The following is a 25,162-nucleotide window of genomic DNA, read 5'->3' on the forward strand; positions in this document are numbered from 1 at the left end:
ATTATAGTTTTACAGACGGTTTTATCAAAACTGTCAGTAAATTTAGAGACGGTTTTATCAAAACTGTTTGTAAATTTAGAGACAGTTTTATAAAACCGTCTGTATATTTTAATTTTCAGACGGTTTTTTCAAAACCGAATGTAAATTTAGAGATGGTTTTATAAAACCGTCTAGAAATTAATATCCAAATTAATTTAGAGGCGGTTTTTTTCTCAAACCGTCAGCAAGTCACATACAGTTTACAGACCGTTTCAAAAGAAACGTCTGTAACATTTTTTTTTTTAAAATTCTTTTTGAAACCCATCGTTCTTTTCTTTTCATGTTGTTTCTTTCTTTCTCTACGTTCTTCTCTGAAAAACCCATCTCTCTCTCAGAGCTCTCTTCATTCTTCTTTCTCTCTCCGGCCAGTGATTGAAGACGGACGTTGACAGCATCTGGACGGTCGGCGGGAACGGGACGCGCAACGGCATTTGGACGGTTGGCTAGAACAGGACACGCGACGGGATCTCGCGACGGTTTTCAGCCGTATCCGGCCAGATCTGTCGAACGTATGTCGGTGTACGTGTGTGGGTTTGACAGATCTGGCCGAAACCCACGCTCGGCCGGATCTGTGGCCGGAATGCAGAGAGAGATCCGGCCGAAATACATGGATTTCCGACCGGTTCTCTCTTCCTCTTTCTTTTTCTCCCCCCTCCGGCTCCTCCTTGTCACCATTCTCTTCCAAACTACCGGATGAATCTAACCGTGCTCATAACAATCTTTGGTTTTTTTTTTTTGGGTTTGGATTGTGTTTGTTTTACATTTTGTATTTCTTTTTGGTTTAGAGTTAATGCTTGATGGGTAGTGCAAGAGGAGATCGCATACGTGCAACTGTGACGACCTTCCGGTGGTCCTTTAGTCGGCGAGATGGTGGAGATATGCAACTTGACAACCATCCGGTGGTCCTTCAGCCGGATGGACAAAATAATTATAATTATAATTATATTAGAAAATAATAATGATTATAATTAAAAAAAAAAAAAAAAAAAACAAATTATGGACAGTTTTGGACAAAACCGTCCAGAATTTTCTAGCTGGAATTGCGGACGGTTTGACCCAAACCGTCCATAACCCGGATTAACGACACATATTCTTGGACGGTTTCAAACCGTCCAGAAAAAACCGTCTGGACCTTTTTCCAGACGGTTTTTTGCAATTTATGGACGGTTTCAAACCGTCCAAAATTGCCAAACTTTTTGTAGTGAACAATTTGTGTTCTGCAATTTAGTATAAAATCGCACTTATTGTCTACGGAATCACAATCTTAAACGCACCCTTAATAAATAAACTCTTTGCCTAATATATATATATATATATCAGATCCAAAAGTAATTTTATTATTGTCATCAAGATGATCACAAAGAGATGTATCTTTTTTCATCTTAAGTGTATATCAGTTAGTGAGAGACTTCTTTGTGTACAAGCTTTTTAGCTTCCTTTAAAGTTCACCGGTTGTTTCTTCATCGACGATTTCTCTTAATACTCTATTTGAAAGAACCAACAAAATTACACTTTGAGTTTTTTTTTCAAGTTCCGCACCTTCATCCTTTGTGGATGTTGATGGTGTCTTGGCATCTAAAATCTTCACTAAGCCTTGTTGTCGCAACAAGGCAGACATCTTGTTGCTACAAATGCTAAAAGTATTCTAACCATCAAACTTTTATAGTCTAAATTTTTTGCACAAACCATCCTAAAAAAAAGAACTCGAGCCCTGGTATCAATTTTGTTGTGACAAAATAATTTAAGGCTCCCAAAGAATTAGAAAAAGAACATAATAAAAATAAGTCAATCATACAGGACATCAAGCTTTAACATGGTTCAACAATCTTATATCCCCAAGGGAGACAACCAGGACGAAATTTATTATCAAAAAGATTAAGTATACGAAATAGTATGGAGAAAACCTCTCAAATAAAATAAAATAAAATAAAGCACTAATACACCAAAAGCCTCATACTCTAACAAAAGAAAATTACTACACAAAAGAAAAAAGAAAAAAGTCCATATCCCCCTAACAAAAGATTTCATCAATTCAATGCCCTCCATCGAAGAAAATACTATTAATAAAAAAATCCTAAAAATTAACAAAAATAAATAAAAAATAAGAATACACGAACAAGGAGTAGCCCTCTTTAGGCCAAATGGCAAGATAGCCGAACTATCTCGAAATAGTCAAGGGTAATTTGCCCATCCTCTTCCACTATATTTGGGAGGCCGAACCACCCTCAATAGCCATTAAGACTTTTTTAAAGAAAAAAAAAAAAAAAAAAAAAACTCTCTTTAATTCTCTTGTGCGTGAAGTTTGAATTTAGATCTGAAATTGAACAGTGGATTGAAAGACTGGATTCAAATGAATACACGTTGCTTGTATTATATATATATAAACTATAACAGCGTGATGAATAATTGACATTTGAAAATTAAAGCTAATAGATAAACTAGACACTGTCACTGAGAATCTGAGAGAGATATATAGCTATACAATACATTTGAACCTTTAAAATACGTACAACAGATAGATGGGATGCAGGCTATGCAGCTGTCATTATCTTCAATGGACGTCGTCTTTGACTTCAAATAATTAATGCTTGGATAGACTGATCATTTATATTTATTTGCTTCTAATTATCTTCAGCCTTTACACTACTAGTCACTACCAGCTAGCGGATGAGGCGGAATTACTATCATGCTCAACACGTGGTGGCTTACAAAAAAATTAATTTCTGCGCTGCGATCTGTTTTGTTTTTTTCACGTCCATGGCCGACATCCGACAGACTGGACTTTTATAGAAGCTAAAGTCGCGGATGAAAGAATACTCGAAATCCAAGGGGGAGAAGAACGCAGCACGCTTCAAATCAAGGCTAAAACCCCACCGACAAGACTTGATTTTCCCAAGTTTCTTAAGCAACATCACATGGTTGTGTAAGAATTGTACACTTGTATAGATATATAGGTGGTGAGATTTATGTAGTGGAATCCATCATATGAATCTCACCTCATGTGTTTACAGTTGTGCATAACTGTTGTGCTCCAATCAACTCTCATCTGCATTTGCGTTCGCATCATATTTTTATTAACTGCATCCGTATGGTTATTATCCGTTATCCGCATATTAGGTAATGGACATTTTGTGTTTTCTTTGAGTCTATAATTTTAATTTAGACCTGTTTTAAACTGATTTTTAGTATTTTAAGCTTGTTTTAATTAAAATTATGGTAAATTTATTAAATATAATATATAAAATATATATTATATATAAAGAGTATGTAAATACGATTAATACTCTAAAATAATTTCTCACGTCCGCACGTATGAATAATAATTTTTATTAACCGAATCTACGTTCGAATATGCAGACAGATAATTAATGGATAGCAAATAGTTGTGATTAGGGTACATCCGCACCGCACGGTACTCTCGTAGTGTTTAGACTGTCAGCACTATAAAGAACTTGGCAACGGGATTTGCCCACTTTAAAATAAGCACAAGCAGCCAAGATTGCGTCGATTTTCAAACTTTTTCTTTACTGTTTATCCAGTTAATGCCTCCACCACTACGTGCTCGATCCAAACAATAAGCCTTCGTCATTGCATACGCTATCAAGATTCAGATCTTGCCGTGTCTTATTCAACTCTAAACTCTGTCCCTGCCAGAGAGAGAGAGACTGAGAGATGGAAAAGGAAGGAAATAGACGGCTCCGGGTGGTGCTTGTACCGGGGCCGTTCCAAGGCCACTTAAACCCAATGCTTCAGTTGGGCAGCATCCTCCACTCCAATGGCTTCTCCATCACTGTCGTTCACACCCAATACAACTCCCCAAACCCTTCAAGCCATCCTGATTTCAGCTTTCTTGCCTTGCCAGATTCCTCATCCATCTTCACTGGCGAGTCCTTCATTCCTTTTGCATTGCAGCTTAATGTCAATTGCAAAGCTCCTTTCCAGGAATGCTTGGCTCAAGTGATGAGGCAACAGGGACTGGACGATGGAATCGCCTGCGTTATCTACGATGAGATCATGTACTTCTCCGAAGCAGCGGCGAAGGATCTGAAGCTTCCAAGCATCGTCCTACGCACTGGTTGCGCTGCCCTTTCTCTTGCTGGTCATGCCATTTTCCAACTGAAGGCAGAAGGCCACATTCCCTTCCCAGGTATATACATTGTCTCTTTCTCTTTGAAACTCAAAGCCTCTATTTAAATCATAGGTTATAAATTTAATAATTTAATTAAGGGTTAAATACCCTATTGGTACTTGAGTTTAAACTTTTTTAAATTTAGTACTTGAGTTTTCATTTGTTTCATAGATAGAAATTGAGTTAAGCTTAAAAATCTATTTGGTACTTCTGTTATATTTTTTCGTCTAAATATTAATAATCTGCCACGTGTCAACATCAAAAAAATAAAAAAATCTTTAAAAAAATTATATAAAAATAATAAAATAATACAATTTAAAAAAAAAGTAAAAAAAAATGAGCCACCCCTCTTTTTTTAATTTTTTTTTTTAAAAAAATTTGTATTATTTTTAAATAATTTTTTAAAGATTTTTATTTTTATTTTTATTTTTTTTATTTTTTTTATTTTTTTTTTTATATAGTGCAACACGTCAACCTCAACGGTTACTATTTTGATGAAAAATATAACAGAGGTACCAAACGGGTATTTGAGTTACCACCTATAAAACAAATAAAATTTGAAGTACTAAATTTGAAAAAGTCTAAAACTCAAGTACCAATAGGGTATTTAACCCTTTAATTAATAATAATCTAAGTGAGGAGGAAGGAGGAAGAGCAAGCTCCTTCTGTCAGGCGTAAATTATCTTCTTACTATTAAATGATCATAGCACATCAAACAAATCACTTAAACCTTTTTTGAATTACAGAATCGAGGTCGAAGGATCCAATTCTGGACCTTTATCCACTCAGGTTCAAGGATCTACCTATTATGGAAAAATTAGAGAACTTTATGCAACTGCTGAGTAAAGTTGCCAACATTCGAACATCTTCGGCCATCATTTATAATACAATTGACTGCCTTGAAAATTCATCAATGGCAAAGATCCAACAGCAATGTCAAGTTCCAATCTTCCCAATAGGCCCAATGCATAGGATTGCCTCGGCCACTTCTAGTAGCTTATTGGAAGAGGACACTAGCTGCTTGGCATGGCTTGATAAGCAAAGTTTTAATACAGTCATTTATGTAAGCTTAGGAAGCTCGGCATTCATGGACGTCAAAGAGTTGGTTGAGATGGCTTGGGGGCTAGTGAATAGCCAGCAACCTTTCTTGTGGGTGGTTCGACCAGGCTTAGTTCCTGGTGCAGAATGGAATGACATACTGCCTCAAAGTTTTAAAGAAAACATTGGCAAGAGGGGTTACATTGTGAAATGGGCACCTCAAAAGGAAGTTTTGGCGCATGATGCAGTGGGAGGGTTTTTGAGTCATTGTGGATGGAATTCAACGTTAGAGAGTATTTGCGAAGGAGTTCCAATGATATGCCGGCCATGTTATGGGGATCAAGGAGTAAATGCAAGGTATGTGAGCCATATATGGAGAGTTGGCCTGGAATATGAGAATAAATTTGAGAGAGGTGAGATAGAGAGAGCTATAAGAAGACTTATGGTGGATGACGAAGGGAAAAAGATGCGAAAGAGGGGCAAAGATTTAAAAGAAAGAGTTGAACTTTGCACTAGAGAAGGTGGTTCATCTAACAATTCCTTGATCGAGCTAATAAAGATGATCATGTCATTTTAATTTTGCATATGCTTTGATTAAAACATTTTCTTTTTTCTTATTGGAGGGATCATATTTCTTGTCCATATACAGAATTTCCAAAAAATAAAAATAAAGAAATCCCATAGTTGTCATTTATATATATTTTTTTAAGTGGTTGATATTGTAAACCACTTAAAACACGTCATATTAGCTTGTATGAAATGGATGTGATAAATGGGTACGATGACTCGAAGAGTATTGTTATTTTTGTTAGAATATATTCTAAATAAATTCTGTCTCTTTTCTCTCTCTTACTTCAACTACTATTCCGCTTTTATTCTATTTTAGATTTATATACAAATCTCAACATGGTATTAGAGCTACTTTCATGTGGACACCTATGTTTCCTCTAAAATTTCTGCTGAAAAAAAAAAAAAAGAAAAAAAGAAAAAGAAAAAGAGAAAAGGGTAAATCTCTTTTCACAGCCGTTCATCCACTGTTCTGCCGGGCATCCTTTCCTGCAACTTTGGCATCAAGTAGTTATGCTTTTGCATTGTATTCCTCTTCTTTAGATCCAAATCCTATTCATGTGCCATCTCCAGAATCGAGATACTCAAGCACTGATTGGTGGCTACTCTAGAATTTGTTGATTCCAGTGGTTTCATGGCGTCTTAGGCGAATTCCCATCCAATTTGTGGTGTTTAATAGTGGTTTTAGTTGTTTCTAGTTGCTTGACATGGTTTGATAAATAAAGTTGTAACTCAGACATTTATGTAAGCTTGGGAAGCTAGGCATTTATGGACGTCAAAGAGCTAGTTGAAATGGCTTAGGGGCTAGTGAATAGCCAACTACCTTTCTTATGGGTGGTTCGGCCAAGCTTAGTTCTTGGTGCAAAATGGAATGAGATACTGCCCCAAGGTTTCAAAGAGAACATTGGCAAGAGGGGTTACATTGTGAAATTGGCACTCCAAAAGGAAGTTTTGGCACATGGTACAGTAGGACGGTTTCTGAGCCATTGTGGATGGATTCAACGCTGTAAAGTATTTACGAATGAGTTTCAGTGATATACAGTCCGTGTTACTGGGATCAAGGAGTGAATGCAAGATATGTAAGCCATATATAAAGAGTAGGCCTGGAATATGAGAGCAAGTTGGAGAGAAGTGAGATAGAGAAATCTATAAGAATACTTATGGTGGATGAAGATGGGAAAGAGACGAAGAAGAGGGGAAAAAATTTGAAAGAAAGAGCCAAACTTTGCACTAGAAAAGGTGGTTCTTCCAACAATTCTTTGAACGAGCTAATAAAGATGATAATGTCATTTTAATTTCACATATGATTTGATAAATTTTTTTTTCTTGTTCTATTGGAGGAATCTTATTTCACGTACGTGGATACGGAAGTTTCAAAAAAAAAAAAAAAAATCCCATAGTTAATCAAAAATCGAAGCCATTAAGCAGGCCCGGCTTAGTACTATAATGGAGCCTCGTACGTGGATTCATGGGCCTAACTGGATATTACAGTAAGTTTGGTAAGCGACTAGCGTATTAATGCTCGCCCACACACAACCCTCTTGAGAAATGGACAAATTTCTCTGGAATGAAGAAGCAGAGAAAGAGAGCATTCAAGCAGCTCAATAATGCCATGATCACTACCCGAATACAAGAGATTAATTAAACTTGGTTTATGAGCTTTAAACATTCCTTCTATAAGAGTAATGGCACAAGTTAAAATGACATGTTTTAAGTAGTTATTATTTATATATATTTTTTTAAGTGTTTTGATATTGTAAACCATTTAAAACATGTCATATCAACCTGTATAACATAGATGTAATAAGTTGATTCAAAGTCTAGATAAGTATCGTTATTTTGCTGTTAAAGGTGCTCCTATGTATGGCTGTAAGAACTAATAATAATCGAAAGAGAGATAAAAGAAAGAAAGGAAATATAGATTTTAGGTGGTTCGGCTTATGGCCTACATTCACACGTCAAAATCTTTTCTTTTGCTACATATTTCCTTGATATATTTGATTGTATACAAGACTTTATTTATAGAGAAATAGTATGAACGTTTACAAGTCTGTTCTACTTCTACATTAACATCAATAAATCTAATTTATCATATTGTAACTCTTGTCTCTTGAATTTTTGTAATTCTTGTTTCATAAGTGCTTGTAACTCTTGTCTTAATACGCCCCCGCAAACCCAATGGTAGATCACAGACGTTGAGGTTTGCTTGAACATCAAAGGGCTAAAAAAATAAAGAAAAAAAAAAAAAAAAAAAAAAAAAGGCTACTATGACTTGAATTAGAATATCAGTTTCTATGACCAAAACTTGGATTTTAGCAACTCTGGTCGGCATCGACTACTATGGTCGGGACTTGGACATCGATGATTTTGGCCGGAATTTGGACATCGGCAGCTTTGACCGGAAGTGGCTACTATGGCCAGAATTTGGCCAACTATGGGCATGAAACCTTTTTGGACAATTTTTTTTCTTTAACAAGAGATAATTGGGTGGTGTTATTTGCTAGTAGAGGAAACAATGGCAATACGACATCTCATCCTGACAAAGAGAGAGACTCACGTGGGTGTGGGAAGAAGAATAGCTCGGGTACAGGATGAGGAAACCCAATAAAAACAAAAATTGGCACACGATGGATATTTGTAGGCATTTTGATTTTGGTTATTTGAAAATGCAAAAGCATGAGTGAACAAACAAAAACAAAAATTGGCATAGGATAGAATATTAGCATTAGCCTATAACTCTAATACCATGTAAGAACTAATAATTATTTAAAGAGAGATAAAGGAAATAGAGATAAACACAGATTTTAGGTGGTTCGGCCTATGACCTACATCTACACGTTAAAGCATTTTCTTTTGCTACATCTTTCCTTAATATATTTGATTGTACACAAGACTCTATTTATAGAGAAATAGTATGAACGTTTACAAGTCTCTTCTACTTTTACATTAACAACAATTAATAAATCTAATTTATTATCTTGTAACTCTTGTCTCTTAAGTTTTTGTAATTCTTGTCTCTTGAGTATTTGTAACTCTTGTCTTAATAATGGCTAAGGGTCATATGTTAGGACTATTAAGAACTTAGAAAAGAAATTAGGTGCCGTTTCCCAGCCAAGATTTCCAAAACGGCAAGCATCCAAAAATCTCGGTTATAATTACAACCAAAACCACAAGGGCGCCAGCCGCCAGCAGCCGCCAGGCAAAAGGTATCAAACAAGAGACACAACTTTCTTTACGGTTTTTCCAGTCAAGCGTTGGCCGTGGCATCAATGTGATTGATTACTCCACTAGTTAGTCCAACTAATAAACCTTCGTCATTGCACACGCATGTGACATGTCTATGATTGTCTTCGATCAATTTAAAGGTGCAAAGACTTTGTTTGCGATGTGTTGTGTCTGAGAGAGAGACAGAGAGAGAGAGAGAGAGAGAGATGGAAAAGGAAGGAAAGAGACGGCTCCGGGTGGTGCTAGTGCCATGCCCGTTCCAAGGCCACCTAAACCCAATGCTTCAATTGGGCAGCATCCTCCACTCCAATGGCTTCTCCATCACTGTCGTTCACGCCCAATACAACTCCCCCAACCCTTCAAACCACCCGGATTTCAGCTTTCTTTCCTTACCAGATACCTCATCTGACCCCAACATCTTAGCTTGCGGGTTAATAGCTTTTATATTTCACCTTAATGCCGTTTGCAAAGCTCGTTTCCGAGAATGCTTGGCTGAAGTGGGCTCCGACGATGGAATCGCCTGCATTATCTATGATGAGTTCATGTACTTCTCTGAAGAAACGGCAAAGGATCTGAATCTTCCAAGTATCATCTTACGCACAGCTAGTGCTTCCACTTTTCTTACCCGTACTGCCCTTTTCAACCTAAAGGCAGAAGGCCACATTCCCTTCCCTGGTATATTATCATCTATGTTTGATTTTCAACATATAAAAAAGTAAAATAACGTACATAGTCTCTCTCTTTCTCTCTCTCTCTCTCTGTCTCTCCCCGCACAAATTATATATCTTCTTAGTGTTAAATGATCTTAACTCGTCAAACTAATAGCTTAAACCTTTATGCGTTACAGAATCTAGGTCGCGGGATCCAGTTCCGGAGCTGTATCCACTCAGGTTCAAGGATCTACCTCTCACTGTTCTTGGAAAATTAGATCAGTATTTGCAACTATTGAGTAAAGCTTCCAACATTGGAACATCTTCGGCCGTCATTTACAATACAATTGATTGCCTTGAAAAATCATCATTGGAAAAGATCCAACAGCAATGTCAAGTTCCAATCTTCCCAATAGGCCCTATGCATAGGATTGCATCGGCCTCCTCTGGTAGCTTATTGGAAGAGGATACTAGCTGCTTGACATGGCTTGATGAGCAAAGTTGTAACTCGGTCATTTATGTAAGCTTGGGAAGCACCTCATTCATGGACACCAAAGATCTTGTTGAGATGGCTTGGGGGCTAGCAAACAGCCAGCAACCTTTCTTGTGGGTGGTTCGACCAGGCTCAGTTCGTGGTGCAGAATGGATTGAGGTATTGCCTGAAGGTTTCAAAGAAAATATTGGCGAAAGGGGTTACATTGTGAAATGAGCACCCCAAAAGAAAGTTCTAGCGCACGATGCAGTGAGAGGGTTTTTGAGTCATTGTGGATGGAATTCAACGCTAGAAAGCATTTGCGATGGAATTCCAATGATTTGCAAACCACGTTCCGGAGACCAAAAAGTGAATGCAAGGTATGTGAGCTACATATGGAGGGTAGGTCTGGAATTGGAGAGTACTTGGGAGAGAGGTGAGATAGAGAGAGCTGTAAGAAGACTTTTGATGGAAGAAGACGGGAAGGAGATTCAAAAGAGGGCAAAGAATTTGAAGGAGAGATTTGAACTTTGCATCAGAGAAGGTGGTTCTTCCAACAATTCATTGAAAAAGCTAATAGACATGATCATGTCATTTTAATTGCAAAGATGCTTTGATATAAGAAAGAGAATGCAAAGATGATTTGATAAATACTTTTTTTCTTTTCTTTTTTTCCTTTCAATTGATGGATGCATGCATTTAGTTATATTATGTGTGTGGATTCTAATTATGGACTGCAATGTTAATTTGTACAAAAATTGTAGTAAAAATTATAATACTCCAAACATTTTCTATTTAATTATTTGTACCCTGAAGTTCGTCATACTAGTTTATCGTTATATATATATATATATTAAGAGAAGTAATAAAAAGTAATTAATCAAAACCTCCTATTCATTCTGAACAATAACAAGTGTTAGGTTTTTAGTGTCGGTGAAATTAATATGCAAACATGGTATGTTGTACGGTTTAAGTTTATGCTTGAGTCGGGATCAAAATGCGGTTCAAGAATTGTCAAGAATTGAAGTTTGGAAGATCTCGGTCGACACCTTAGTCTAAGCTCGATCAATTGAAGCAATGCAACAAGTCCAATATTAAAAAATAAGACGTTTGGTCGAAGAATCAATCGAAGCTTGATCAATCAAATTAATCACTGATTAAGTTGTGAAACCCTACTTTCTTGATTGACCAAACTTAAGTCTTGATTGACCGAATCAGTCGCAAAGGGTTTTAATTTTAATCAACTTTGACCTAAAACCTCAGTTTTCTTGCCTTTTATACAAGCATCTGCATACCACGATTTCCATAGACCCTTAGAGGCTATGTTTTATTTATTTCAGAGGGTTTTACCAATATTACCCTTGAGCCTAAATATCTCCTAGTTCATTCTTGTTATTCAAACCACAAAAAAAGCTAGCCTATAGTCACCAAAGTTTTAGATTGTAGCGGATAAAGTTTGTTTAGAAAGTGATTCATGTAGATGAATGCCAAAAGTTTTAGAGCCATTGCGATGGAAGATGAGTACTAATCGTTTGGTTACAAATTGAGTCTTGGGAGTTATAAGATTTTGTAATTAAGATCAATATGTAACACAAATCTTCTATAGTGGATGCCGTTGAGGTTGGTTGGCCCTTTGAGTGATTTTACTTTGAGAAATTCTAGGATTACTTAAAGTTTTACAAATGGAAGCTTACAAACTAATGTGGCATCTTCTAGAAATACAAAAATGCCCTTCACCTACCCCTACTCCCAGCCTCTGATGGCCGACCAAGAAAACATGAGATGGGTGAGAAGGAGAGGGAGATCCGGCCGGTAGCATATCCGACCGGTAGCAGATCCAGTAGGTCCGTGGGTTTTGGTGTTTGTTCAGTAGCAGATCTGTGGGTTTCAATGTGATGGGTTTAGCCGGAGATGGAAGCAGTAGCAAATCCAGCTGGCGACGAAGATCCGGCCGGCGAGGGAGATCTTGCCGGTAGTGATTCGGCCAGTGCGTGGGTTTTGGTGTCTGGCCAGTAGCAGATCCGACCAGTGATCCTAAACACCGAAATCCATCATGATTCGGCCTTATCACGAAGAAGGCGATGATCGGGCACAGTGTTACATGGCACAATAACATCTCTTGAACGCCACATTTCGATCTCAACCTGGAAAAGCACCACCTAGCAATGAGTCCACGATTTTCGGTGGGCTGATTCAACTTGGAAGGGTAGTTTGGTCTTTATGTATTAAAAGTTGTTTTAACTTATTTTAATATTAAGCTAACGTGGAGATTCTCATGACGCATCAGCCAAATCACTGTCGGTAGGATCTCCCTTGCCTGCCGGATCTTCGTCGCCGGCCGGATCTGCTACTGCTTCCATCTTCGATTAAACCCATCACACCAAAACCCACAGATCTGCTACTGGACGGACACCAAAACCCACGGACCGGCCGGATCTCCCTCTCCTTCTCAACCATCTCATGTTTTCTTGGTCGACCATCAGAGGCTGGGAGTAGGGGTAGGTGAAGTGCATTTTTGTCTTTCTAGAACATGCCACGTTAGTTTTTAAGCTTTCATTTGTAAAACTTTAAGTACTCCTAGCATTTTTCTTTTACTTTTGGTAAAGTTATTCAAAAGGTTTTTATTTCGTTACCAAAATCTCTTTGTGAATTTTCTTTTTTACTTACTTTAATTTTGGTATTGATACATGTGGTAATCACTTAAGAATTGGTTTTGTAATCTTGTATTTAATAACTTGTTGTCTAAAGCGAATTTTTCAACAAGAATTAAACCCTCCACCATTTCCTCCTCTTCTCACTTACAATTTAGTTTCCCTCTTGGTATGTCATTTCATACAATAATGGATCTAAGCAACTCTAGATTTAAGTATATCGAAGAACAAACATATATATATATATATATATATATATATATATATATATATATATATATATATATATATATATATATATATATATATATATATATATATATATATATATATATATATATATATATATATATATATTCTTAAGTGTTAACTCTGCGAGAACCTACGTTCGTTCAACCGTTTCTCAAGAAAGTACTAGAAATATCCTCTTGTCACTTTAAATACCCAACCTATCCCTACTCCACCAAATCACTTTAAAAGAAACAAAGTAGATCTACACACAACATTCAGAACAACAGCAACAAAACAGATCTACACTGGCACATGCAATAACCAAAGACTACTGAGAACAACATCAAACAAAGCAGATCTACAACAATATACACCGACTGGCTACAGAGAAAGAGGGAGGAAGAGAGATCCGACCAGAAATCTGTCAACCCACGCCAACCCATGCACACCGGCTGGCGACAGAGAAAGAGAGAAGAAGAGAGAACAAGCCGGAATATCGGATCTCTCTCTGTATCAGGCTAGACAGAGAGAGACCGAGCGTGGGTTTCGGTCGGATCCAGCTGAAAACACCGACGACCTCACCAGATCCGGCCGAAAACCCACGCACACCGGCGTGGGTTTGACAGATCCCGTCCCGATCTCACCGTTCCGTCCAGATCCCGTCAGCAAATCTCTCTCTCTCAGTCTCTCTATGATCTCCCTCTCTCTCGGTGTTTCAGTCGAAAAAAGGAGAAAAGAACGAAGAAGAAGGAAAGACGGCCAGACGATAAAATATGAGATTAAAAAAAATAAAAGGAAGAGAGAAAGAATACAGAGGCAGAAGTGGAATATTTCTACTTAATATATATATATATTATGGACGGTTTAAGACCAAACTGTTCGTAACATTTATAGACTATTTTTCCTAATCCGTCGATAAAATTCTAGATGGTTTGAACCAAACTGTCTGAAAATATAAATTTTTGAACAATTTGGTCCAAATTATCTGAAATTTATGAACGATTTAATCAAACCGTCTATACTAAATTTTTTACAGACGATTATAAAAAAATGTCTCTAACAATTTAATTCTAAATAGTTTTAAAAACCGTTTACAAAAAAACCATCAATAATTCATCTTATTTATTTATTTTTTAGTGACACTTTCCTTTTAGCTAAACCAATGGGTAAAAGATTGGCAAACCTTCACCATTACCAAAGCAGATTAGATCCGAATGAGTGTACTCGATGGCTTGATGATTGAGATGATAAGAGTGAGGGTCTGGTAATGATTTTTTTACATTACATGGGTGTACATCAAATTTACACCAAAATACATAGTGTGTGTGATTCATGTATTTGAGTCTTATACATGGGGTCTCACATTCATAGGTCCCACACCTAATGTATCTTGGTGTAAACTAAAGTAATGTAAAAATAACACATTCCATGGGATAAGTGATTTGTAAGCCTGTGTCGATGTTAGGAGTGTACACGTGGTGGATTGATATTATTGGCTCGAATATGTAATTTGCAATTTTTTACTATCCGTTATCCGCAGATGTAGATGTAGATGTAGATGCAGATGCAGATGCAGATGCGGTTAGCAAAAACTATTATCTTCATATGTGAAACACTTTATATAGTATATATTTCTTGTATTTCTTCTATATCTTCTATATATTATATTTAAGAAATTCACCAAAACGGCAATATTGTTTTGATGTTTAATACCAAAATGATATCGTTTTGGATTAGGAATAAGTAAAGTTTACATTAGTTTGGTTGATTATATTGTTTTTTCGTATAACATTTGGCCAAAAAGGCAAAAGTAATATGAAACCAATATACTTTCAAAAGATTCGGACTTAAAAAAAAATGGGTTAAAATCCTTATTGATACCTATGGTTTGGAAACTTTATTTTTTGCCCCCTGTACTTTCATTCATATCACAAATGATACTTGTGGTTTGGGAAAAAACAGACTTAGTACCTCTGTCTATTTTTTCGTCCAATATTTAATGGTTTGCCACGTGTCAACCCCTGAGTGTTGACACGTGGCACAACATAAAAAAATTAAAAAATTAAAATTAATAAAAAACTTTAAAAAAAGAAAAATATAAAAAACTTTAAAGAAAATTAAAAAAAAAAAAAAATAGTTAGCCACCCCCAATGTTAAAAAAGAAAATATATATATATATATATATATATAACTTCCACACTTGTGAACTTGTATACTCCAATCCCTCATCATCTCCATACTAGTTGCTAATTAAAATAATATTAATGTTATATACCTCAATTACGGCACAGAACGCGCTAAATGGCTCTTTTTGACACAGTTAAATATGAGAAATGATCCCTACACTCATTTCTCACAACAGCCCCACAACAAGCTAACGTGACTGGTAATATTTTATTATTTTTTTACAAAAAGAAAAGAAAACAAAACAAAAAAAATAATAAAATATTACCAGCCACGTTAGCTTGTTGTGGGGTTGTTGTGAGAAATGAGTGTAGGGATCATTTCTCGTTAAATATTGACCGAGAAAAATAATAAAATATCTGGTTTAACAAATAAATTAAATTAAATTATAATATTTGTATCATCAAAGCACAAAATGGACCCATTTGAGTAGGATTGAATATAGAGATGTGTTATTCATATATCACATTACTATATATCAATCCTACATCAAGACACATTAGGTGTGAAACTCATATATATGTGACCCACATATATAAGACATACATGTATAAATCTTATACTTTATATGTCTTAATATAAGATTGATGTACAGAAATATTCTCATAAATCTATATAATATAAGATTGATGTAAAGGAATATTCTCATAATAGGAAAATGTTAGATTTACAACATCAATACAACAAATGTACAATAATCCCTCACATGAGGATGGGTCCCACATACTGGGGCACACCCTCATGTGAGGGGTTGTTGTACATTTGTTGTATTGGTGTTGTACAAGAATCAAATCACAATCTATATTATAAAGGTTCTCTGTTAGGACTATATATAAAGGAAACGTACGCTTGTAAAAGATTAAGAAATTAGGTGGCGCATCACACTTTTAAATAAGCACAAGCAGCCAAGATCAGCACGTCTTCCAAACGGCTAAGCATCCAAATCTTGGTTATAATTACAACCGAAACCAGAAGGAAAGAGGGATCAAACAAGAGCCACAACTTTCTTTACGGTTTATCTCGTCAAACGTTGTCCCACTTTCTGTGCGCGTGGCTGAGTGAGTGAGTGAGAGAGAGAGAGAGAGAGAGAGAGAAAAAGAGAGACAAATCTTTACGAGAAATGCTAGACATGAGACTTTCTTCCGTCTCATGTCCGTCCCTTTCCAGCGTGGCACAGCCAATTTATTAAAAAAATGAGAACATTTGGGAAAGAGAAATACGGAGACAGGAGAAATGGAAACGAGGCTTCAAGACATTTCCTCCCATTTCTCCCAATTTTTCAGTTTCCCTCCATTTCTCCCCATTATCGGCGTCGACCACCGCCCCCCTCCCCCACCGTCCGGCTCCCCCACCAAACGGCCGACACCGTCCGGCCCTCTCAGACCACCGTCCGATCCTCCCCTCTCAGACCAAAAAACTCGACCCGCGACCCATTTCTCTCTCCCTCCCCACCGAACAGAGCGTCAGCCACCAACCCACCGACCGAGCACCGCCCATCTTCGACCTGGTCTCTCTCTCTCTCTCTCTCTCTCTGGTTCCTCTCTCACCTTTCCTTTCTCTCTCGTTGCAGACCCACCGACCGCCACCTATCGGAGCACCGCCCACCGCAGTTCCACCGCCGATTGGGAGCGCTGATCCGACTACCGTATTCTCTCTCTACGGCATCTCTCTCTCTCTCTCTCTCCACGGTCGGCCACTGTGGGTTGTTGCTCTGTTTTTTTTTTCTCTCTCTATGGCCGGTCACTCCTTGGGTTTTGTTTTGTTAAATTTTTGTTGTCTTTTTTTGGTTCTTGAAGATGCTGGCCGGGTGTTCGACAAAATGTCTGGACCGAATTGTGCTTGGTTTGGTTGTGATAATCTTTTGTTGTCTTTTTTTTTTTTTTTTTGTTCTTGAAGATTCTCGCCAGCTGTTCGACAAAATGTCTGAACCAAATTGTGCTTGGTTTTGTTGTTGTAGATAAAGTTGTAACATTGCTGATGTTTAAGTTTAATCCACTTCATTTGCAGAAAAACTAATCTGTTAAAATCTACAATTTAAGCTTTTAATCTTATGCAAAAAAATTCGTTACTGTGAGGATGTAATTAAACAGAAAGAAGGTTCAACCAGTTGGAAAAAAGGAATTGTAGATTGAATGTTCAACGTGCCTCTTCCCTTTTCTTTTTTCCTTTCAAGCTTGATTTTGCTTCAATGGGCAGCTTGATTGTTGGTAAATGATTGTTGGTAAATGACAAAGAATAGATTGTTGATCAATCTACAGTTGCTCCCTAAAAAACGATGTCAATTTCGTCTGTATATTTCTTCTAGGTTGTGCTCCTTCCAAGCCATTTTGATTCTACTGCCAAATGCCTTCTGTTTACTCTTGTACAATGTCTATGCAATTTGCTCTATTAATCTAATATGTTTTCTAATACTTGGATACTTGACAATTATCTTTTTTGTAGGACACATTCACACAAAAAGTGAATAGTTGAAAGTCACTTTTGGCTACAAGAGATATTTAAGGAGAGCCTAAAAGGTGTAAGCTTTATGGTGGATCAAAGCACTTTGAAATGCAGCTAATGTATACATTTGTATATATCGAGACCGGATGACACTCATTGTATATACTTGTTTCAATGTGAATGCATTTTGATGTAATTATGATCAAACATTTTGGGTTGAGTAATTATACAAAGACAATTTAGAATTTCTTGAACAATTTTGTGCGAAGATAAGACCGATACACATTGACTTAGCTTTTTTACTCTTTGATTTTATTTTTTAATTTGTTCCTTTTACTTTAACAGTTATGGTTTTTTGGGAAAAATAAAATAAAAAGATTCATGGCCAACTACCTAGTCAATGGTTTTTTGATTTTATTTTTTATTTTGTTCCTTTTACTTAATAGTAATGGTTTTTGGAGAAAAAAAAAAAAAAAAAAAAGATTTATGGCTACTAACAACTACCAAGTTGACAAATCAAATAAGAAAATGCCACCAGAACTACTAAGTCATAAGAATGATTGGAGCCAAATGCTTAATAAGTTTAGGAATCAAAATTCTAAGAAATACACATGATGCCTCCACCAAGAAACCATATTTCTCCTCAAAAAATTACACCTGAAACCACTCAACTAAACCGAAAACAAAATACAAAACTGGACAAGGCCCATAGAGAGAATCATTTTCCCTTCTTGTCATAGTGTGGGAGTTGTACACCCATGAACCAAGCAAATTGGAAGCAGGACTGGGAAGAAAAGGAATCAAGAAAGCTCTTTACAAGGTTCACATCCACGGGACTGAAATCCTCCTCCGTATCTTTTGTGCCATTTGATTTTCCCTGCATCCACGAACAAAACTTTTTGTGAGAGAGGTGGTCTTCAACTCTTCATTCATAGCATCAGAATAGGAGTGCAAGAAAGAGCCATCTCTATCCTCATTATCTTCAGAAGGTTATGCAGTATCACTCTCACCTGCTTATCCTACATACAGTAAAACCTAAGTCTCCAAACTAAGAACTTGGGGAATATCATAATTGACATAATAATTAGACTTCAATTGTAACTTAGATTCTTGAACTCCATAATACATCTAACCGACAATAAAAGATGGGTTGTCGTTTAATTGCATTTGTCAAATTTCTTCAAGATTCTGTGGCAATATTTATTTCTTGCATTGGATGGAACTAATAAAACCAAGGGCAATTAAATATACGTACACTCTTGCTGAGGAGAGAGACTCTCTCGCGTGCGCCTGTTTCTGGTTACAAGCTTAGAATCTGCTGTTCGCCGGGAAGGGCGGCTTGTTTGCCTCACTTCCCCGGTGGTGTTTTTTGTTTCCCCCATGGTGTATTCCATGGGGATGGGTTTTGTTCTCCCAGCTGTTTAGGCTGTGGAGTTTGTGTCCTCCGAGTACTTCGGGCTCTGGAGCTTTGTGTTTATTTGTGTTTGGTTTTTCTTTCTTTTCGTCTTCTCTGGCAGGAGGTTCTTCCCGAGGCGTCCGGCAGGGTGCTTTGTCTTCGTTTTTGTCTCGCCGGTGGAGGGCGTTAGTGCCTAATCTGTCTATTTTTTTGGATGCTAGATCTACGCTTAGCCATCGGCTTTCTAGAGACACACGCCGCTCAGATGGGTTCGCCGGCGTCGTCTTGTCCCGCTGATGTTTGTTCCGGTCGTCGGGATCATTGGTGACCGGCGCGTGATCGTCACGCGCCAGTGAAGTTTTCTCTTCGTCGGGCGCGTGGAGGTCTCGTTCCGGCGTTTTTTCGCCGGGCAAAGGTGGTGGCCGGGCACTGGTGGACTGATCTGATGGTTGGCGGTTTCGGGGGTGGCGCGTGTTGTACACGCGCCGGTCTCCGGTGAAGACAGTGTTATTCTTCCGACGTGTTGGGTTGAATTTGTTGCTAGATGTGTTTGTGTATTCTCTTGTTACTAGGTACAATTGCTTATGTGTGGCTCAGGTTTTACTAGAATTTTTCTTTGTTAGAGGGCTTATTGTAATTTTAGTGAAATTTGAGTTTCCACATATGTAATTGTTTTTTAAGTCAGATCCTTCTGACTTAAGAGTGTGTGGGGGGTATGTCCCTCATTGCTCATGATGTAGCCCTTGGGCATTTTAGATCCAAAATAGCACATGCTATTTGTTAAAAAAAAAAAAAAAAAAAAAAAAACCAGGGGCAGTTAACTGCCAAAAACTGGTGGTTTGGCAAAAATACATGAATATATATATATATTCCTTGGAGTATTGGGCTGCTAGTGGCGGAGAACAAAACAAAATAAGAGAAAAAGACAAAATATTCCCCAAAAGAAAACAAGAAGAAAATCTTAAAGAGTGACAAAGGTTGCTGAGTGGCCCAGCTAATTAATAAATGACTGCGACAAATCCGTGGGCGCTCCCATTCCAATTGTAGAACAGAAGAGTCAAAAGCCATGGGCTTCTTTATACATTTAGGCCCCGTTTGAAATCCCCTTTCCCTTTCCCTTTCCTTTGGAATTTTTTTTTAATGATTAAAAAATATGATTGATGTGATATAAAGTTGAAATAATTTATATGAAAAAGTGAGAAAAATTTGTATTATAGTGAGTTTTTTATTTAAAAAGTAATAAAAAAAGTGTTGATGTGATATAAAAAGTGAAAAAAGTAAGAATATTTTGAAATTGATATTTTTTGGGAGAAGTGAAGGGAAGGGGAGGGGAGGGGAATGGGGATTTCAAACAAGGCCATAGTGTCTCTGTTCATCAACTCCTACCCGTACCCAAAGAGTCTTCTCATTGATGCCAGTAAATAAGCTCAATTCACACTTGCATAAAATAAAGGACTGGATCCGCACATTTTGGTGACCATTTATGATAATTAAAATGGGTGACTCAAATTATGAAAGAATGAGATGAATATAAAAGGTATACTAACCTGTCTTCAGGAACCTCAGCTCCCTTATAGACAAAAGCCTGCATGGTTTTAGCTATATCACCAAGAGCTGCCTCATCAACATTAAAATTGGAAGAAGGACCAGTATCTTCATTCCTTTTCTGTTTCTTTTTATGTTTTCAATCATAGAAGTCCATCTCCTTTTGCCTATCAAGAAGAGCATAGTTTAACTCGTCCTCTCCGTCACCAAGAATCATCATTAAACTTAAACATCAGCAATGTGACAACTTTATCTACAACAACAAAACCAAGCACAATTTGGTTCAGACATTTTGTCGAACACCCGGCGAGAATCTTCAAGAACAAAAATAAAAAAAGACAACAAAAGATTATCACAACCAAACCAAGCACAATTCGGTTCAGACATTTTGTCGAACACCCGGCCAGCATCTTCAAGAACCAAAAAAAGACAACAAAAACAATAAAAATTTAACAAAGCAAAACCCAAGGAGTGATTGGCCATAGAGAGAGAAAAAAAAAACAGAGCAATAACCCACAGTGGCCGACCGTGGAGAGAGAGAGAGAGAGAGATAGAGAGAGAGAGAGAGATACCGTAGAGAGAGAATACGGTAGTCGGCTCAGCGCTCCCAATTGGCGGTGGAACTGCGGTGGGCGGTGCTCTGATAGGTGGCGGTCGGTGGGTCTGCAACGAGAGAGAAAGGAAAGGTGAGAGAGGAACCAGAGAGAGAGAGAGAGACCAGGTCGAAGATGGGCGGTGTTCGGTCGGTGGGTTGGTGGCTGACGCTCTGTTCGGTGGGGAGGGAGAGAGAAATGGGTCGCGGGTCGAGTTTTTTGGTCTGAGAGGGGAGGGTCGGATGGTGGTCTGAGAGGGCCGGACGGTGTTGGCCGTTTGGTGGGGGAGCCGGACGGTGGGTGAGGGGGGCGGTGGTCGGCGCTGATAATGGGGAGAAATGGAGGGAAACTGAAAATTGGGAGAAATGGAGGGAAATGTCTTGAAGCCTCGTTTCCGAGGAATGATATTTGGGGGCAATTGTGCCGGCCCCCAACCGGCATATATAATAAGTAAATATTTTTTTTAATCAAAAAGTAATTCTGATATCACATCAAAATTGCTTTTTGATTAAAAAAAAACATTTATTAATTAAAAGAGGGGGCAAGGGGCCGGCACAATTGCCCCTGCCTATCATTCCTCCTCGTTTCCATTTCTCCTGTCTCCGTATTTCTCTTTCCCAAAAGTTCTCATTTTTTTAATAAATTGGTTGTGCCACGCTGGAAAGGGACGGACATGAGACGGAAGAAAGTCTCATGTCTAGCATTTCTCAATCTTTACTGGCCTCCGTCATATAAAATCCTCAAGGGACGGATTGGTTGCGGTGGTTAATTTCTGGTGTAACATTTTGAAAAAAAAAAATAATAATAAAAGTAACGTGGAGTTAATATATTTTTAAAAGATTAAAATTTAAAAGAAATTTGATAAGTTCAAATATTAAAAATTGACCTAAATTATTTTGAAAATCGTTTAAAATATGACTCACAAATGTACATTAAAAACCGACCTAAAAGAAGCTTTCTTTTGGTACATAATCTTTTGCTGGAATTGGATGTTGTTGAAAGTGAAATAGAATTTGAACTTTCGAGTTTGACTGTTCTTACAGGTGTAGACGATGACACATTATTTAAAATTTTTAAATTGGATAACAATATATTTACTACGTAGCATCATATACACAATTAAATAAAACAAAATAAATTTTCGATCATGAATCCTATTCTCATATATATATATATAAGGTGCTTTGTTGAGCAATTCTATAAGTCTTTCATGTGCTATTTTTGTAACTCTCCAAAAATGATATGACTTTTAAAATTACCATTTTATCAAAATTTAATAGTGATCAATCACGAATATTGCTAAACGTCATTCTTGTGTCCTTCCAAAAATAAGGTAACTTTTAAAATCACCGTTGGACTTGTGATTGATCACTATTGAATTTTGACCAAATTGTGATTTTAAAAACCACATTATTTTTAGAGGGACACAAGAGCGACGCACGACACGAGTGACTTCTGGGACTAGTGGTAGTGGCTCAGAAGCTTGGTTCACCTCCTAGCCTGATGCGTCAGAAGCCCCTGCAGGCAACATAAGATTCCCAGGAGGCCGGAGGCGTGGCTATTGAATTTTGATCAAATTGTGATTTTAAAAGTCATCTTACTTTTAGAAGGATACATGAGTGATACACGACACAAGTGACTTATAGAATTACTCAATCAATTACAGACCTAATAATAATTTTAAAATTCAGTACATTTGTAGAGAAACACAATATTAACTTCTAAAATTATTTTGCTCTGTCAGGGCTATAAAGAAAACGTACACTTGGAAAAGAAATTCGGTGCCGCTTCCCACTTTTATATAAGCACAAGCAGCCAAGATTGCCACGATTTCCAAACGGCAAGCATCCAAATCTTGGTTATAATTACAACCGAAATCACAAGGATAGTTATCAGATTCGACAAGTACCTACTAAACACATTAATTAACGCCGCCAGCCGTCCTGTATATATATATATATATACTTTGAGTCGTGGCATCAATGCGATTACTCCATCTCTAAACCTTCGTCATTGCATACGCATGTCTACAATTTGCAGTAAATTTCAAGGTGCAAAGTTAAGTACTCTGCGTGTGTGTCTGAGAGATCAGTGAGAGAGAAATTAAGAGAGATGGAAAAGCAGGGAAAGAGACGCCTCCGGGTGGTGCTAGTACCAGCGCCGTTCCAAGGCCACATAAACCCAATGCTTCAGTTGGGCAGCATCCTCCACTCCAATGGCTTCTCCATCACTGTCGTTCACGCCCAATACAACTCCCCCAACCCTTCAATCCACCCCGATTTCAGCTTTCTTTCCTTACCAGATACCTCTTCTGACCACAACATCTTAGCTGGCGACGGAGGAGCCATTGTATTGCAGCTTAATGCCAAATGCAAAGCTCGTTTCCGAGAATGCTTGGCTGCTGAAGTGATGAGGCAACAGGGCCCAGACGATGGAATCGCCTGCATCATCCACGATGAGCTCATGTACTTTTCCGCAGCAGCGGCAAAGGATATAAAGCTTCCAAGCATCGTCTTACGCACATCTAGTGCTGCCACTTTTCTTGCTCGTACTGCCCTCATGAACCTAAAGGCAGAAGGCCACATTCCCTTCCCAGGTATATTATTATACATGCACTAGGGCGGTAACGTGGATCGATAAGAAGAAACGAGCTGTTTGTCCTTAAAGCTCTCTAGTGAGGAGGAAGTAGGAAGAGCATAAATTATCTTCTTAGTGCTAAATGATCATAGCCCATCAAACTAATCACTTGAATTTTTCTGAATTACAGAATCTAGGTCGCAGGATCCAATTCCGGAGCTTTATCCACTCAGGTTCAAAGATCTACCTATCCCCATTTTCGGAAAATTAGAGAACACTTTGCAACTAATGAGTGGAGCCGCCAACATTAGAACATCTTCGGCCATCATTTATAATACAATTGACTGCCTTGAAAATTCATCATCGGCAAAGACCCAACAGCAATGTCAAGTTCCAACCTTCCTAATAGGCCCAATGCATAGTTTTGCTTCGGCCACCTCTAGTAGCTTATTAGAGGAGGACACTAGCTGTTTGGCATGGCTTGATAAGCAAAGTTGTAACTCAGTCATTTATGTAAGCTTGGGAAGCGTGGCATTCATGGACATCAAAGAATTTGTTGAGATGGCTTGGGGGCTAGCAAATAGCCAACAACTTTTCTTATGGGTGGTTCGCCCAGGCTCAATTCGTGGTGTAGAATGGATTGAGATACTGCCTGAAAGTTTTAAAAAAAACATTGGCGAAAGAGGTTATATTGTGAAATGGGCACCCCAAAAGGAAGTTCTTCCGCATAGTGCCATGGGAGAGTTTTTTAGCCATTGTGGATGGAATTCAACACTAGAGAGTATTTGCGAAGGTGTTCCAATGATATGCAAACCATGTTTCGGGGACCAGAGAGTGAATGCAAGGTATGTGAACTATATATGGAAGGTAGGCCTAGAATTGGATAGTGATTTAGAGAGAGGTGTGATAGAGAGAGCAGTAAAAAGACTTATGGTAGATGAAGAAGGGAAATCAATGCGGAAGAGGAGCAACAATTTCAAAGAGATAGTGAAACTTTGCACCAGGGAAGGTGGTTCTTCCAATAATTCTTTGAATGAGCTAATAAAGATGATTGTGTCATTTTAATTTCACATATCTTTGATCAAAACATCGGTTTTTTTTCTTCTTCTTATGGAGGGATCATATTTAAAGTCCATGTATGGAAGATCAAAAAAGGAAAATAAATAAATATTCTCCTAATTATATTTATTTGTATTGTGAAATATGTCACGCTAGCTAGTTTATCATCCCTTTCTCTCCTACCAGAGTATTTATTTATTTTGTTTATTTAATATGGTAAGTAATAGAAAAAGCTACATTTATAACTCTTTTGACACTTTTCAAAATATGATTAGACGACAATAATTCTTTTTCGTGACTGACGTAGCTCCAATCATGTGCTGAATAGCGTCATAAAGTTAAAACAATTGTAGATGTAGCACTA

The 25,162-nt window shown here is 37.6% G+C and overlaps 2 protein-coding genes, 1 long non-coding RNA gene and 1 pseudogene across 5 annotated transcripts; 3 read left to right on the plus strand and 1 right to left on the minus strand.

The window, feature by feature from the left end:
- The first annotated feature begins 3,578 nt into the window (after positions 1 to 3,578).
- Positions 3,579 to 6,014, plus strand: LOC133877087 (UDP-glycosyltransferase 76E2-like). The gene is made up of 2 exons (XM_062315324.1): positions 3,579 to 4,186; positions 4,915 to 6,014. The coding sequence occupies exons 1-2, from the start codon at positions 3,712 to 3,714 to the stop codon at positions 5,781 to 5,783; spliced, it is 1,344 nt and encodes a 447-aa protein (XP_062171308.1). The 5' UTR covers positions 3,579 to 3,711; the 3' UTR covers positions 5,784 to 6,014.
- Positions 6,015 to 9,174: 3,160 nt separating this feature from the next.
- On the plus strand, positions 9,175 to 10,773 carry LOC133877564 (UDP-glycosyltransferase 76E2-like; annotated as a pseudogene).
- Positions 10,774 to 18,179: 7,406 nt separating this feature from the next.
- LOC133877003 (uncharacterized) lies at positions 18,180 to 21,559 on the minus strand. Of its 3 annotated transcripts, XR_009901635.1 has the most exons (4): positions 21,142 to 21,559; positions 20,929 to 20,979; positions 20,572 to 20,822; positions 18,180 to 18,647 (listed from the first exon to the last, which is right to left on the minus strand). It is a non-coding gene; the product is annotated as an uncharacterized LOC133877003 (long non-coding RNA). The 3 variants fall into 3 exon arrangements; XR_009901634.1 differs by lacking the exon at positions 20,929 to 20,979 and having other exon boundaries at positions 18,180 to 18,505; XR_009901633.1 differs by lacking the exon at positions 20,929 to 20,979.
- A 1,609-nt stretch (positions 21,560 to 23,168) lies between these two features.
- LOC133877562 (UDP-glycosyltransferase 76E2-like) lies at positions 23,169 to 24,928 on the plus strand. The gene is made up of 2 exons (XM_062315917.1): positions 23,169 to 23,758; positions 23,930 to 24,928. Exons 1-2 carry the CDS (start codon positions 23,275 to 23,277, stop codon positions 24,802 to 24,804), a joined length of 1,359 nt encoding a protein of 452 aa, XP_062171901.1. The 5' UTR covers positions 23,169 to 23,274; the 3' UTR covers positions 24,805 to 24,928.
- The last annotated feature ends 234 nt before the right edge of the window (positions 24,929 to 25,162 follow it).

This window comes from Alnus glutinosa, chromosome 9 (assembly GCF_958979055.1).
Source record: "Alnus glutinosa chromosome 9, dhAlnGlut1.1, whole genome shotgun sequence".
Classification (NCBI taxonomy): domain Eukaryota; kingdom Viridiplantae; phylum Streptophyta; class Magnoliopsida; order Fagales; family Betulaceae; genus Alnus; species Alnus glutinosa.

Coding starts and splice junctions, on each gene's coding strand:
- LOC133877087 (XM_062315324.1), top strand. CDS start 3,712: ATGGAAAAGGAAGGAAATAGACGGCTCCGGGTGGTGCTTGTACCGGGG. Junction 4,187..4,914: donor AGGCCACATTCCCTTCCCAG/GTATATACATTG, acceptor TTTGAATTACAG/AATCGAGGTCGAAGGATCCA.
- LOC133877562 (XM_062315917.1), top strand. CDS start 23,275: ATGGAAAAGCAGGGAAAGAGACGCCTCCGGGTGGTGCTAGTACCAGCG. Junction 23,759..23,929: donor AGGCCACATTCCCTTCCCAG/GTATATTATTAT, acceptor TCTGAATTACAG/AATCTAGGTCGCAGGATCCA.